We start from the raw sequence: 15,007 nt of genomic DNA, 5'->3' as shown, positions 1-15,007 counted from the left end.
TTCCCCTTTACTTTATTTTCTTAATATAATTTTTTTTTTCTTCCGATTCTTCATTCTTTGTCTTAAGTAGATTCTACTTCCTTTGATAATCCTAAAACCTGATTGCCATTTGAGTGCCAGAGTCATAGCGCCAACGGCTGACGTTCCCCCCCTTGCGGAATCCCACATTTTTCCTTCCCTCGTGGACAATTTTCCAGAAGCATTCCCCGATCGCTAATACTAAATTACAATTATTCATTATTTCCCTATCACAAGAGTTGTTGTGATACCCAAACTCGGCACCGTTGTTGACACCCCTCGTTGATAATCGCCCCGGCGATACGCCCAGTCTTTATCGATATCGTGGCAGCGTCACCAAGTGTTTCAAATAGTCGCTGAGTCTCGTCTTCGGACGTACTCTCTGCCCACGCGACACAACTCCTCGCCTCTTCCCACTGCTGGCCAGTGTGGTTTTAATCTCCAACCTCCACAATCATGGATCCCAATACCGCCTTATCACATGCAAACGACCTCATCGCGCGCGCAGAATCCTCAGGCCGCCCGCCAGTGTACAAGGCCGTCGGTGTTTCGCTGGCTGTCGCATCGGGCGTCTTCATCGGTATCTCGTTCGTGGTTAAGAAAATCGGGCTGCTGAAGGCGAACGTGAAGTACAATGAGGAGGCTGGTGAGGGATATGGATATCTGAAGAATTTCTGGTGGTGGACTGGCATGACGTTGATGATTGTTGGAGAGATCTGCAACTTTGTGGCGTATGCATTCGTCGACGCGATTTTGGTTACGCCGCTTGGAGCGCTATCGGTTGTGATTACGACGATTCTGTCAGCGATTTTCCTCAAGGAACGGCTTAGTTTCGTGGGGAAGGTTGGCTGTTTCTGTTGTATCATTGGATCGGTGACTATTGCGATGAATGCGCCTGAGCAGTCGTCTGTTAAGGATATTCAGAGCATGCAGCATTTTGTTATTCAGCCTGGGTTTCTGGTCTATGCTGGACTGATCATTATTGGAGCTGCTTTTACGGCTCTTTGGGTTGGTCCACGCTATGGAAAGTCGAGCATGTTTGTTTATATCAGTATTTGCAGCATGGTTGGTGGGTTGAGTGTCGTTGCTACCCAGGGCTTGGGGTCTGCTATTCTCGCTCAGATTAATGGCGAGGAGCAGTTCAAGCATTGGTTCCTCTATGTCTTGTTTGTGTTTGTTATCGGAACACTACTGACTGAGATTATTTATCTCAATGTACGTCTTCACTCTCCTCGTGTCTCATGCCTATACTAACCCTGCCATACAGAAAGCGCTTAACCTTTTCAATGCCGCTCTGGTCACCCCGACTTACTATGTGATGTTCACTAGCGCCACCATTATCACTTCCGCCATTCTGTTCCAGGGCTTCAAGGGCACAGGAATCCAGATTGCAACCGTGATCATTGGATTCATGCAAATCTGTGCCGGTGTGGTATTGCTGCAGCTATCCAAGTCCGCCAAGGACGTCCCCGATGCTGCTATTTTCAAGGGCGATCTGGATCAGATCCGGGAGGTTGCCGAGGTAGAAGAGCCCGAGTCTGAGCCCAAGGCAGACTCGATTCGTGGTGCGGCCTCTATCATCCGTCGCATTTCAACTGCTCGCCGGACTATGGAGACAGATGAAGCTCGCCGTTTCTTCCATGACAAGCATGAAGATACCCTGAAAGTGCCAGGCGAGAATGAGATAATTGAATGGGATGGCCTGCGCCGGCGCAAGACTATCATTGGCGGGGGACCAACTATGTCACGACCAATCACCCCGCGAACACCCTCGGTCAAACAACAACACCCACCGTGGGGCATGTCCCGGTTGCCCGCTGAAGAGCATGAGGAGAACCACCGACCTAACACCAAGCAAAGCGGTCATTCTTTCATGGATAGCATTCGGTCTCGGGCTACCAGCGTGCTTCATCCTTCCCAGTGGAAGGCTGTAAATACAGAAGACGAGAAAAGTTCTAACGCCAACACACATTCGGTGGGAATGACAGACATGGCACATCAAAGTGGTAATGCTGACACCGAATACCATGGTGCCGGTATGACTGGAGCTTTGGAGGCTCCGTTCCACGCAAACCGTCCGCGTAGTGATACGCCGCGGTCTATATCATGGGCAGACGAAAAGCCCGAATCTCTGGCACCCGAGCCTCTCGCCAACCCTGCCCGCCGCCAGTTCTCTTTTAACAACATGATGGGCCGTACGAAGACCGACAGCGAATCTTCCGTCAAACCCACACCAGGTTCGCCGCCCCGTGGCATCCTACGCCGAACGCACCTAGCACCCGATTTGCGCAGGGACGCAACCGAGGAAGAATCACTCGGTCTCGTTCACGGCGACTCACGTCGTTCACAACCAGAAGAAGAACTCCTGAACGAGAAGCTAGACCGCTGGTCGAGCGGCGAGTCAGAACTTGGCGAGCCCCAGCCCATGTTCGCAGGCCGATCACACGGCAACTCCGTGTCCAGCAACATTTCCACTGCCGCATTTCCAGCCTACGAGGATAATCACCACGACTACTCCGAGCCCAACAACGCCAACAACCCTTACTACCTCCCGCACAACCGACAAACCACCTCGTCCCCAGAACTCATCTCCCATGGAGAAGAGGGCTGGAAACACCATTCCTCGAGGGGCAGCGGCAGCAGAACTCGCACACGGACAACCTCTTCTGTCCACGCCCATTCTCGCGCCCCACCTTTCGCCCAATCATCCTTCTCTACCCACCGCCATCCAAACCCCCTCCCGCCACTTCCTGATACTATCACTCCCACCACTACCCTCGATCTTATGCCTACCGCAACCAATGCGTCGGGCTTGAGATCAGTTTCTTCGGAATCTGATATGGTAACGACCATCTCTAGCGAGATAGGAGACCACAATGACCCCCCGCCTACCTACCCGACTCGCGAAAAGAGCGGCTGGCGTCGGCATATGTCTGATAACAGCAGCCATGACGGCGATACATATTCCGCGCGGGGAGATAGGGGAAGTTCGTTCAGGTGAATGTGAGAAAGCTTCGCGATCTATCTGGCTTATATAACCATCTTGGATTCTAATATATGACGCATATACCCTGTTTTCTTTCTCACATAGTATTATGCATGGCTATGGCGCTTATTGGGGGATGTTGTTGATATTTTGTTGATATTTCTCTTCTTTCCTGTTTTTTTTTTTCTGACTGTTTGTGTTCTGTGATCGAACCCGGTTTTATTACCGGCCTGTACATGTCATTTTGATTTTGATCTTGATTCTGTATATAATGGATGTTATTATAATGGTGCATGATTGATTAATGAAATGAGAACTTCAAGTACAAGCAAGTGTCATGTCGAAAGTAGAGTACTGGAAGTCAACATTCATCGTACGTTATATTGGCAACGGTAGGGCATTAGCCAACTAAACGAGAGAAATTTCAAAGCAGATGTTTCATAGTCATGACGATCAGATTAGATTCGATGTGATCATAGATCAATGGGTATCATAAGTGCGCGTAGTTGGAAGATTCATCATCCCAACCCAAAAAAAACCATGACGCTATTCTATCCAGAACGCCATCCGTGGCAAAATGCCATATGCATTGCAAACCAAAAAAAGAAGCAAGTCGTCAAATGTAAACCATATTCACGTAAAAGAAGATTACTTCTTCACCCCCTGTACACCAAACATCCCAGCAACACTCCGCTGCCCCTTAGCCGCAACATACATACCAGGAAACCGGGACTCCGCAAGACGACGTCCAGCTTTGATACTCTCGAGAGCCCTATTGATAACAAACTCAACGTCAGAAAAGATCCCTCGCCGGTCATTCAACATCATGATAGTACATACCAGTCCACACTAACAACCTTCACACATTTCCAACCCCCACGGGCAATTTCCTGCTGGAGCTTACTCGCAGCAAGGCCTCCTCCTGCACCAGACACAGCTGTTCCACTCGCAGCCCCGGTATTGGGTTGTCCGACGAGAACATGCGTCACCGTCTTCCGAGCTATGTAGATAGAAGTCTTGGCTCCGTTCGACGCGAGTAGGTGTTTGAGTTTGTACTCCGAGATCTGGGGGAGAGTAGAGCCATTGATGAAGATCGTAACGCCGGCGAAGATACGCGAAGTGGATTTCAGATCGAGGCTGGCGTCAGAGCGGGATTCGGGTTGGGGGGTGTCTTCTATTTGAGGCTTTTCCTCTTCCTTTTCCTTTTGCTTGTCCATTTCCTTCGCATCTCGAGCCGGACTCAGACTCCGGTTCCCTCCAACAACACTCTTAATCTTCTTCGTTTCCGCCTTGGTATCCTTCTCAGGCTCATCGACAGCCTTCCTCTTGCTAACACCCATAAACGATCGAATATCCCGAACACCGAGTTCATTCCGCCTCGCCACATCCCCAGCTACCATCGCCCATTCACCGGAAGCGGGTATTTTAGGCGGCGACTGTGTCGCGCATTTCCCATCGAAGGCACCGGGTACGAGCGTGGACTCTTGCGTTGCTGTATTCCGCACTCCACCTCCCAGTACCAGTCCCATTCCCAATCCCTTTCCCCGCCCTGGAAGACAATCCCCACTTCGATACTGCCTGGTCAATTTCGCCGAGCGCGCATTTCGCCAAGATGTTGAGCCGAGGAAACCGCCGCCTTCGGCTGCGCGCTGGTGCCCTGTTGAGGCTGACTGCCAGGGGTCGACATGGAGGTGGTTTCGGGGTTCTGAGGGTTGGGGTTTTGCGGGTGGTTTTGGTCTGTCGGTTGTCATGGTTGGGTCTTGCGGGTTTGTAGCGGGGGTTTCTATTCGTTATTTGAGGTGTCACGTTGGCTCGGGGTGAGGTGTTCTGGGATGTGGCTGTGTTTGACTTGAAATTTGGCAAGAAGTCGCCATGGCGTGAAGAGGAATGAACCATGGTTCGGATGTGTTTTGATTTTGCTGTTTTGGGTTAGATAGGGTATATCCAGTCACGTGATGGTAGTATGTGTCCAAAGTAGAACATTTGAATGCAATGAGGCCTAAGACAAGCCGGTGGCTATCTCTCTACATCTGATCACATCTACAAGCTAGAGAAAAGACACCAAAGTCGGAAAAAGAACAATCCATTTAGACAGGACAAAACCAACGTTGTATGTCGCTAAAGGCATGCAGACCCAGAGTTCATAACCGTTCATTACCATGATAATCATCTCTCTAGTAGAGTGGCAGTAGCAAAAGCAGAAGCAATAGCAACGCAGAGAAGTAGAGAGGCGAGTAAAACCAGAGCCAAGGCCATGCCACAAAGAATATCCTTTTCAAACCCCAGAACACGCAGACATAAATGATAAAGCATCAATGACAAAAAGAAAAGAAAAGAAAAAAAACAACTCGTTAATGAAGATGGCTCGTGGTCAAGTCATCACACAAAGAAAATTCGTTCATAAGAAATTCGTCAAAATCGTAGTCATCGAGGTTTGCGATCACTATCCAAGTCTTTCAACAAGTGACAAGTCTTTCAACATGGAAGTATCAAGAAATGTTTCTCTAATGTTGGACCGTGAACAGATCTTGCGGCCTAGTTCTTCCCCCTCTCCCCACACAAGTTAGATATTCTCGGAAATAGAGATTTCATCAACTTGAAAACATAAACAAACGCAGAGAGACAAATGAACTTCGTTTCGTTTCGACACCGGGTCTACCGGTCTCCACATGTTCGTGGTAAGACGCAGACGAGACCGCGGCGCGCCATGCGGGTTGTGCATGCGCAGTCTATCATGAAAAACAAACTCCGACCGAGAAATAGACCAATAGATAATAAAAAAAATCCAAAAACCAAATAAGACCAGAAGAGAACCAAGACAAGAACTGGAACGACAAGCTGATAGCTAGCTAGAAGTCACAACTGAATCACACACACACTCACCGATGACGAGCCATGACCCCACTAGGCTTCATCGGCTGAAGAATAGGTGGGCCACCGACCGGACCACCGAGAGTAGAATCGGTGATCGTCTTGCGGCGCTTCGAGGTCTCGTACTCAGCGGAACTCTCGGGGCGGATATCGTCGTCCTCGCGCATGCGCTTGCTGCCCGCACTCAACGAGCCATTTCCAGCCGGGTAGACCGGGGCCGTGGTCGAGGCCATGGAGTAAGGGTCCGAAGCACCGTTGGCCGGGGTACCGCGCGTATCACTGACAGCGTTGTACAGGGTAGTGGCGGCAGCGGGACGAGGAGGGGTGTTATACCCCGAAGCCCAGTGGGGAGGCGGGCCGGCGCCCGTGCGCGGAGTCATGCGACCGGAGCCGTTTTGCTGGCTCGGGGAGCTGGTCATCTCCGGGGTGAGCTGGGAGTGCTCGCCGGTCAGAGAGCTGACGGAGGGGTTTGTGGTGTAGGTGTAGGAGCCGCGGTTGGAGTTGTAGCCGGCGTTGTGGTCTTGCATGTACTCCTGGTCGTGCTCGGCGACGGGCTCGCCGGGCCCATTGCTCTGGCTGTAGCGGTTTGAGTCGCGCTCGGAGGTTTCGGGCTCTGAGGCACCGGGGCGAGGGTTTGGTGGCGCCATCTCGCTTTTCATGTACCCACCGGGCAAGGGTTGGCCGTAGCTGGACATCCCTGAATTGGTCAATGGGGTGTGCGGCGCGTATTGGGCATGCGTTTGTGGTGCCGCGGAGTAGTAGGGCTTGGAGCTGTCGTAGCCTCCCTGGCCTTGGTAGGCAGGCAAGCCGTGCATGTTGTTACCCGGCGGGGTGGTTGCGGGGGTGGTTGGCATTGAGCGCTGGTTGCTCAATGTGGTGTCAATGGACAGGGGCTGTGTGTGTGGCACTTGTCCGCCCCATTCGTATGAACTGCCTTGATTGGTGACGCCCATCAGGCTGGATGCGCTGGCTGGCGGTGTGGGAAAGGTGTTGGCACGCTCGAGGCCTGGTCTGGAGCCAGGCTGGCCACTCATTGGGCCTTGGGACATATGAGAAGACATGGGCGTCTGCAGAGAGGGGTGGTGATGGTGAATCGGGGGTTGCTGAGAGCCAGATGGAGTGCGCTGGGGACCCGGAGGAGGGCCTTCCAAACGTCGCTGCTGGGACTCTTGCACTACCATGTTTGTCCGAGTCTGGTTGGCCGGGTGGTATAGAAGACCACCGATATTATGCACAAAGAGTGGGTACAAGAGATCGGTGATCTTCTCCTTGTTGGCAAATTCCAGAGCACGCTCAAATGGGATCCTGAAGAGCAAAGAGTTAGCGACTGATGCTGTGCATGCTCTGCGATCAAAATACATACCAGACACCTTTCAAATGCATCGGACCAATTTTCACAACATGGCGAAGCTTTTCGCTTTTGAGAATTCCATCACGTCGACCACGGGTCATGCCAGCTACATTTAGCAGCTTTGTACCATTGATCATGTGGTTGTCTGCAAAACAACAAGTCAGTAAAAAGAAAAAAACATATTTCCAATTGAGCTTTTGCCAACAGAATCAACTTACCCTCTCGACGAGCTACACACACTCCCTTCGCTTCCACCTGGTAGCAGAGGCTCCCCTCATCTTCCCATAATGTGGCTGTCACTCGGGGCTTTGCTCCCGGAGGGGCAACTTGACCGGTACCATCAAAGACGAACCCTTGTAGCGGAGCACCAGTGTTGTTCCCATACCCACTCGGAGGTGCCACATTGTGATTGCTCACTTGATAACGATCAGAATAATCATCGATCACGTTCTGGCTTTGGAGCTTACCAGGCAACGGCAGCAACTGAGCCGGCATCTGGCCACCCATAGAGCTTGGTGGGTGTCCCGTTGGGGGTGAGGTAACGCCAGGGGCGTATCCATATTGGGGGTAAGCAGCCGGGGCGTAAGAAGAGGCGGGCTGCATCACAGGGGGTTGCCCGTGGTACTGATAGTGGGACATTGCACCTGCGGTTGCGCCTTGAGGAGCGTATGACTGAGCAGAAGACATGTGCGAGTGGACATCCATATACTGCTGGGTCTGGTTCATGCTGCCGAGAGAAGTCGGGCTAGGATAGTATCCTTCGTTGACCGAAGGCGGGAGACTGTATTCAGTCGCGGAAGAATCTAGGGAAAGTCGGCCCTGGGTCCCAGACAGGTCCGCAGAGGACGGGGGGCTCCTGGGTTCGTTGACAGGCACGGAGGCACCAGACAGACTCGTGCGAGCGCTAGAGTTGGTGGAATTGGTCACAGACGGATCGTGATAGGCGGTCCGGGAGAGGCCCTGGGTGGCTGTCGGCAGGCTGAGAGCGGGGAGTTTGTCGCCGGGCAATAACGGTCGTTCTGCCGCGTGATGGTTGTACCAGGGGATGTCAGCAGGACCGCGGGTATGGACCTGCGAGATCGATGGCAGCTCCAGCTTTTCGGTTGCACGGATAAACGGTTTAGAATAGAGGAGGAATGAAGCGAGCAGCGGACGTAAATATCGTCCAGCGTGCTATCAATATAGGCCGCAGAATGGGAAAACCACAGGAACTTGCGAACGTTGCACGGAAAGAAAGAGAAAGAGTTGCAAACGAAATATCCAACTGGCTTTCAGGATCAAACGTTCAGTTGGGGGGAGAAATATATGGCAAGTGATGCAAGATGCAGGCAATGCAGGGGCGTGCAATAATCGTAGTGAAGCTTCGTAGTAAGTCGTAAACCTTTTGTAAAGACTCGGCAGGCCTAGACAGAAGCGCAATAAAGATTTTTTTCTTGGAAAAAGAATTCAGAGAAGCACAATGGTCATCAGAATCATTAACAATCGTCAATCGAACACATCAAAGTTCGGGGAAGCTTCAGCGGAACTAAACAAAAATGCGTAAGTTTTGGGGTCGTTTCAAGATCATGCAGGAATCATGTCATTGAAGAAGAAACTCTCAAATTGGAGCGCATTGGATGATAAAATAAGGCCGAAGCCGGATGAAGGTAGGGGGAGGGAAAGTTCAAAGTCTCAGACAGTCGAGGGATGGGGGGGTTGAGAAGAGAAGTGCGTTAGACGTACAGAAAGGTGGAGGCTGGGGTGGTGCAGCAAACGCATCCCTATGCACTGCAGGCTGGATAGATGGCGTTTGAAAAGGAAACAAATGTATAAAGCAAATAAAATAAAAAATAAAAATGGGGCAAAGGGAAAAGAGACCTTAAAAATAAAACAAGGAAATCGTACAAATCGTACAGTGAAACTTAGGTTAAGAGAGGGGAAAAGAGGTGAAGGCGAAATGACGCTGAGCCGCAGCGGGAAAGTCGATCAGTGGAGGATAAGATGAAGCTGACTAAGGTTTTCAAGAGAAGAAAGAGAAGAATGTTGTCTGCAGAAAATCCCGGCTTGCCCCGTCTTTTGAGGGAGAGACGAAGAAGAGAGAAAAAAGAGAAAGTGAGAGAGAGGCCATCGAATCAATCACAGTGGACCCGGTGGAGAGGAAAGAGAGAGGTGACTACCAGAACCGTGCGTTCAGATCATCCTCTAGACTCGATATCTGCTGTTTTCCTTTTTCTTTTCTATTTTTCTTTTTTCTATTATCTCTTTTTTCTATTTCTTTTTATCTTATTTTCGTTCTTTTTTTGAGGGGGAAAATATTATATATTATTTTCTACGCCACCAAGTAAGGACCATCCGGATCACCAAGAAGTTAAGCGTCAAGGTAGAGAGGTAAATCATTCCCATTATTAACAGCCAAGTAAACAAACCTTGAAAAGTATTAACTGACATTTCCCAATTAGTATAGAAACTGCAGGGACAAGTCAAGAGAAATATTCCCAGCTGAGGATCCTGGTCTGTGTGACAGGCAGAAAAGCAACATGCTGATCGGCCGGGATAGGCCCGCTGGATCTGGGAGCTGATTCCCTTAGTGGAGTCCCCGATCAGATTCAATTAATTTATTACTTTTCTGGAGGTTACTCTGGACTCTGGATACTATTTCTGGCTGGGTGAGACTACAAGAGTTGTTAGAACAATATGCACTGTTTTTAAGTAAGTATATAGAATATATCCTATATAGAAGCCCTGAATGTGTTTCATAAATGCAATAACAGGGCTGGGGCACTTCAGAAATAGCTGAGACGGTTCGTCTCCACGCGCGCGGGTCCCACTCAGTGAACCATGGACGGTCGACCGGGGAGAGGAACGGGGGAAATACATCCACGGTTGAAACGTTAGTGGTTGGAGACCATGGTTAAGATACTAAATTACACCTAAGAATACTAGTAGTACTCCGTATACAGGTACTATATTGTAGGGAAATTGAAATCTCGTCCCGATCGATATCTCTTTCATCGTGCAAGACATCTGTCAGCGGCTGCAGAGAAAAGTGAAAAAAAAAAAAGAAAGGCCCGGTAATGCGCGGCGGCTGCACCGTCGATTGCGGATTGCACTCTCCCGCTTCTGGAGCCAGCGCTTGCACCACCATTTCCCCTCTAATTGGGGTACAGATAATACAGGCTAACACCTGCAAGGTCCATCTTAAAGAAACGGTTAAAATCAATCCCAGCGCCAAAAGAAAAAAGCATTCAAATCACTCACCGGACATCGGCCGAGCCATGTCCCCCTCTCGGATATCTTACTGTTAGAGGGGGCCACCGGTCGATCGCCCCGGGTCCTCAACCTTCAAGTCTGTTCAAAGTCCACCTACGGCTATAGCCGACTCAAGTGGACCACTGCAATGCAATCTATTACAATTATAATACCAAGGCCTTGTTGGCTTGTTTTTTTTTTCTTTCCTTCTTTTTATGGTTCGGGACGATCTGGGCGTTAAGGCGGGCCGTGAGTAACAGTGGAGAGAGAAAGAGGAAAGAAGCACGTCACACTCAGGGATGCAGAGGAGAAAATCAGTGGCTCAGAAGGAACCACGAAATACGGGTGGCTTGAAGTCGATCAAGGGTCTGTTCTCTCTCCAATCCCTGCCAAGTACCACGAAGAGACCAGTAAGAGGGCGTTTTTCCAAAAGAGTCAGTTGAAGAGAATTGAGAAAATTAGAGAAAAAGCAAAAAATAGAAATTAGAACAAAAAAAAGAAAAAAGGAAAAAAAGAAAGAGGGCGTTTAGTCCAGAATTTGTCCAACCACCCAATTTTAGCCCGAATTGAAATGAGATGTTCACACGTAGCATCCCAATCTCAACTGAGCGACCCCGTGATGATGCATCCAGAAACTCCTCTATTTTTTTTCTTTTGACTCTTTCTTGTACGGTTATGGGCGTAGATCATATTGCCTAAGCCTGGAATGGTTCATACCTCTACAATCTACAGAGTATGTACGGAGTACACATGAATAACACCGTTCCCAATAGTCGGGTTAGCCGGGATAATAATCCTCCCCGTAATATAGAGTAATAATAGCAACCTTGGAAATAACATGAGTACTTCTTATTTTATTTTCTATTTTCTTTTCCATCTATTTTTCCAGAGCCCAACAAAAAAAAAGCCCAGAGCCAGATCCCAGTAAGGGGGGGAAGAGCAAAGAGATGAACATCCAGACAACTCAACCCCAGTACACCGCTAATTTCTTCCCAGTATGGAGTAGGGGAAAAAAACATAAGCCCTACTGTTGTAGGGAAAAGGGCAGGGCCAAAGTCCCCTTGCATTTTGCGTGTTTTTCTTTTTAATTACTCCATACATTATTACATAGCACTACCAGTATGTATGTATTCTCCACTAACAGACTAAACTATTCACGGACTTGATTTCCAACCCGAAACTCTCGGTTCAAGGTTGACATATGTCAATTCCCACGCATTCCCAAAAAAAAAACCAAAAGTGACAGCTAGGGATTCGCCCGGTTACTATTTTTTTTTTCAGTCCTACCCTGATATGCATTGACCACCATACATGGACCTAGATTCAATGGTTAATTTATGAGATTTCGGGGAGATCATGATCGGAATACGATTTCCCAGTACCATCAAATTATTTTCCAAGTATTTGCATTCTTTGGTGGGTTCTGCAAGTGGCGCCGGTGACTGTCCCGCCACACAGACCCTTGAGAGGTCGGTGAACATGGGGCCGGGAAAATACGGGCCTCAACTCCAGACCAGTTTGGATCTTCTTCAATGGCATTATTTATTAATATATTTGAAGGTTAAATGCTTGGCACGAGGATCTCTAGTGTCATGCTATGCAATAATCTTCTGCGAACGGGTAAGAATATATATTTACTTGCCGACGTTAGGGCACGAAAGCAGGTACTAACCAGCCTAGTCCACTAGGCCCAGAGAGCTCCGGGAAAATTACGAAAAGAGAAAGAGGGGCCACTACTGACGGATCCCTGCACCGCAGCTCGCTATCGACGGCCCGATACCCGCTGCACATACAGCATACAGTAGTTTAGGGGGGAGGGGGGGGGGAGCATGGGGGAAGGGATCCGCCTGAATCGACATACCAAATCTTTACTGGAAAAGGAAATAGGCCTCCGCGGAGGATTTGAGGGAATGATTAACTAATGATATTGAAAGGAGGGTGGGGTGGGTTAAGACTCGGTTGTGGCTTTTTTTTTATCGCATATTATTCTTCATTGCTTTTGCTTTTTTTTTTTTTAGTACGGAGTACTTTGTAATTATTCCGTTAGTCTCTCCCCGACAGAAATGAAGAAATGCAGAGACGAATTCATCAAAATCAGCTCTAATGAGATCCACTATAAACCCACACAGTTATTGGAACGGCAACTCCGCAATTCGGGTGTGATGCATCGTATCGAACCGTTGAGCCGAAAATGTAAGGGAGATGATCGGTTCTTATATGATAGGTACACCTAGGAGTACCAATAATATGAAGCAAGTATTTGAAATATCAATGTCAATCTTTTCGTAACCTACAGAGTATGGAATAGAAAACAAAAACTAGAATATAATTCATGTGTCAATTCATTTACTGATCGTCCCTCCGGGGTTTTCCGTGCGACTATCAACTCGGTGGATCAACTGTGCTAGAGGTTACATACGGAAACTAGAGGAATCCTTCCAAGGTTAGCGTTTATCCATGACAAGGCTCCCATAGCTAGAACTTCCCACTGTTTACGCCGTCAATCTCGCGTCGATCGACGGGTTCGTCCGTACCTTGCAGCGAGTTACCCTGCAGACTTTGTCCGTGCAGATTTCAGACTTTTCTCATGAGAACAGACCAAGGACTTTCTTTGATTTGTTTTGATTTGTTTTGATATTTTTATTCTCTTTTTCTGGCTTTTTTTCTTCAAGTTATACTATTATCATATTTATATGCGGGGTTTTTTTTGTTTCCTTTTCTGCCCTTCCAGTCTATAATGTTTCACCAGGGGCTGCCATGCTTTCCCCATGCTGTACCTCACACATCACAAGAGGCAGAATATGCCCGAAGCCGTCTGGGCAGACGTTGATGCCAGATAAGGCCGTCAGACTGACGATCGGGGACACACACAATGGGTACAAGGCCTTTGAGAGACATGTGTGGTACAACATAATTACGGAGTACGATTGTCCAGCGTGAGACTCGGACACGAGGAGAATTTGACCGAGAGCCGATGACCTACAGGGATGTTCCCTGCAGACTATTGATGTGTTGTACAGGATGGGGCAAATTAAAAGGCGAATCGACCGAGATAGCCTCCGTATAGCCCCGTTTACGAAGTACTACTGCTACCATAGGTCCACGGTCACCAGAGGTACTTGCCCAAGTAGGTATAGGCGTGGACATTATAACTATACAACATAGTGAGGTACCTACATATACAACCCTGAAACAATATTCTGTGACTCTGCTTTTCATGTGACTTGAGCAATTTAGTGTGAGCCAGACGCCACCCACTTCCCTCGCGCGAATAACAACGCACCACGACGCCAGGATGGATCTGGCGTGATGGAACTAGGCTGGGGCCGTGCAACCTTGGATTTAACCTCGCATTGCATTGTCCCGTGGAGCCAAGAGATCGACTGCACGTTCATCTTGCCTTTACACACACTAGCGCTGCTTGTGTAGCAAAAGAGAGGGGAAGGAGAGGCCCAACAATAATCGAGGATGAAGTATGTAGTTAGTGTGTTGGGTGTTGGGTATTATGTATGTTGTACCAATGTAGTGACCATATCCCCTCCTAGTGAATTCCTAGAAGCAAGTAAAAGGTTCTTGAATAAGTCAACCGCCGTAACCGTTAGCAAGCGCCACTACTGTCGAGTCATTTACTCCATTCGCTTTTGCTCCAGTGACCATAGTCTAGTTCAGAACAAAAATATAACCTGAAATTCCTCATATCTCCGAAATAGCCAGGATGGCTCGGGCCAAATGTGTAACGAGACTAAAACCCCCCATCCAAACCAGCGGCGCCAATGATTGGCTTCGCGCCCCAGCAGCCCGCCGATCGATGATCCGACGCAACAATGACTGGCTGCGGCAACAACCACGTAGGAAGGGCTAGATCGTGTGGATTCACCGCCAGTTGCCCCCCTTGCGTGCAGACGTGGCACAGAGCATTATCTCATACTCCGTAGCTCCATCTGGTATGCAGTGACCCGCTGCTGTGCAAGTCTGATGTTGGATGTATGTCAACCGTTGATGTTTTTGTATATTATCCCCCTATAGAGTATGGGGGTATAGGTGAGACAAATATCATCACAACTTTCAGATATGAATGTTTTTTTTTTTCTAAAAAAGGGAAATATCCTCAAACTCGCCGATGTCGGGCTATTTTGGCCGATCGGCGCAACGTCAGAGGGCAGATAAGGAAATATGTAGAAAACATGACGGTTCAACTTCGATGTACGACATAAGTCGAAACATGCCACTCTTGTGAGATCTGAACTTGCTTTCTATGTTGTACAAAATGTATATAACACCTATATTTACTTGTTTACAAAGTAAGTCTACCAGCTTCTGCACTACCCCAACATTTCAGCCCTTAGTACTCCATACAAGCCAAAGGGGACATAAGCATCATAGATCAACCTTTCTGCAAAGTCCATGTGATACTAGCACTGTATCAAAATAAGCAACTCATCCCTATCTCGCTGTGTCATCCCTGATAATGACAGTGATAATGCACAAAACACGGCAAGCCTAGAAGCCTAGAACAGGGAGACCCCAGGCTGGAACACCAGACCTAATCCTAA

The 15,007-nt window shown here is 48.7% G+C and overlaps 3 protein-coding genes across 3 annotated transcripts; 1 reads left to right on the top strand and 2 right to left on the bottom strand.

Moving 5' to 3' along the window:
• Window positions 1-474: 474 nt before the first annotated feature.
• On the top strand, window positions 475-3,019 carry N7471_012112 (DUF803 domain membrane protein; the record flags this gene model as incomplete). The annotated part of the gene is made up of 2 exons (XM_057284831.1): window positions 475-1,233; window positions 1,286-3,019. 2 exons carry the CDS (start codon window positions 475-477, stop codon window positions 3,017-3,019), a joined length of 2,493 nt encoding a protein of 830 aa, XP_057131097.1.
• A 633-nt stretch (window positions 3,020-3,652) lies between these two features.
• Window positions 3,653-4,755, bottom strand: N7471_012111 (uncharacterized protein; the record flags this gene model as incomplete). Its single annotated transcript, XM_057284830.1, has 2 exons — window positions 3,653-3,776; window positions 3,845-4,755. 2 exons carry the CDS (start codon window positions 4,753-4,755, stop codon window positions 3,653-3,655), a joined length of 1,035 nt encoding a protein of 344 aa, XP_057131096.1.
• A 1,128-nt stretch (window positions 4,756-5,883) lies between these two features.
• On the bottom strand, window positions 5,884-9,356 carry N7471_012110 (KilA-N domain-containing protein; the record flags this gene model as incomplete). Its single annotated transcript, XM_057284829.1, has 4 exons — window positions 8,949-9,356; window positions 7,445-8,399; window positions 7,239-7,371; window positions 5,884-7,180 (listed from the first exon to the last, which is right to left on the bottom strand). Exons 1-4 carry the CDS (start codon window positions 8,982-8,984, stop codon window positions 5,884-5,886), a joined length of 2,421 nt encoding a protein of 806 aa, XP_057131095.1. The 5' UTR covers window positions 8,985-9,356.
• Window positions 9,357-15,007: the final 5,651 nt, after the last annotated feature.

This window comes from Penicillium samsonianum (genome assembly GCF_028829775.1).
Source record: "Penicillium samsonianum strain IBT 33392 chromosome Unknown utg000007l_segment0_segment0, whole genome shotgun sequence".
Taxonomy (NCBI): Eukaryota; Fungi; Ascomycota; class Eurotiomycetes; order Eurotiales; family Aspergillaceae; genus Penicillium; species Penicillium samsonianum.
Note: the sequence above shows the minus strand (reverse complement) of the source record. Positions and strands in the feature narration are given on the sequence as shown.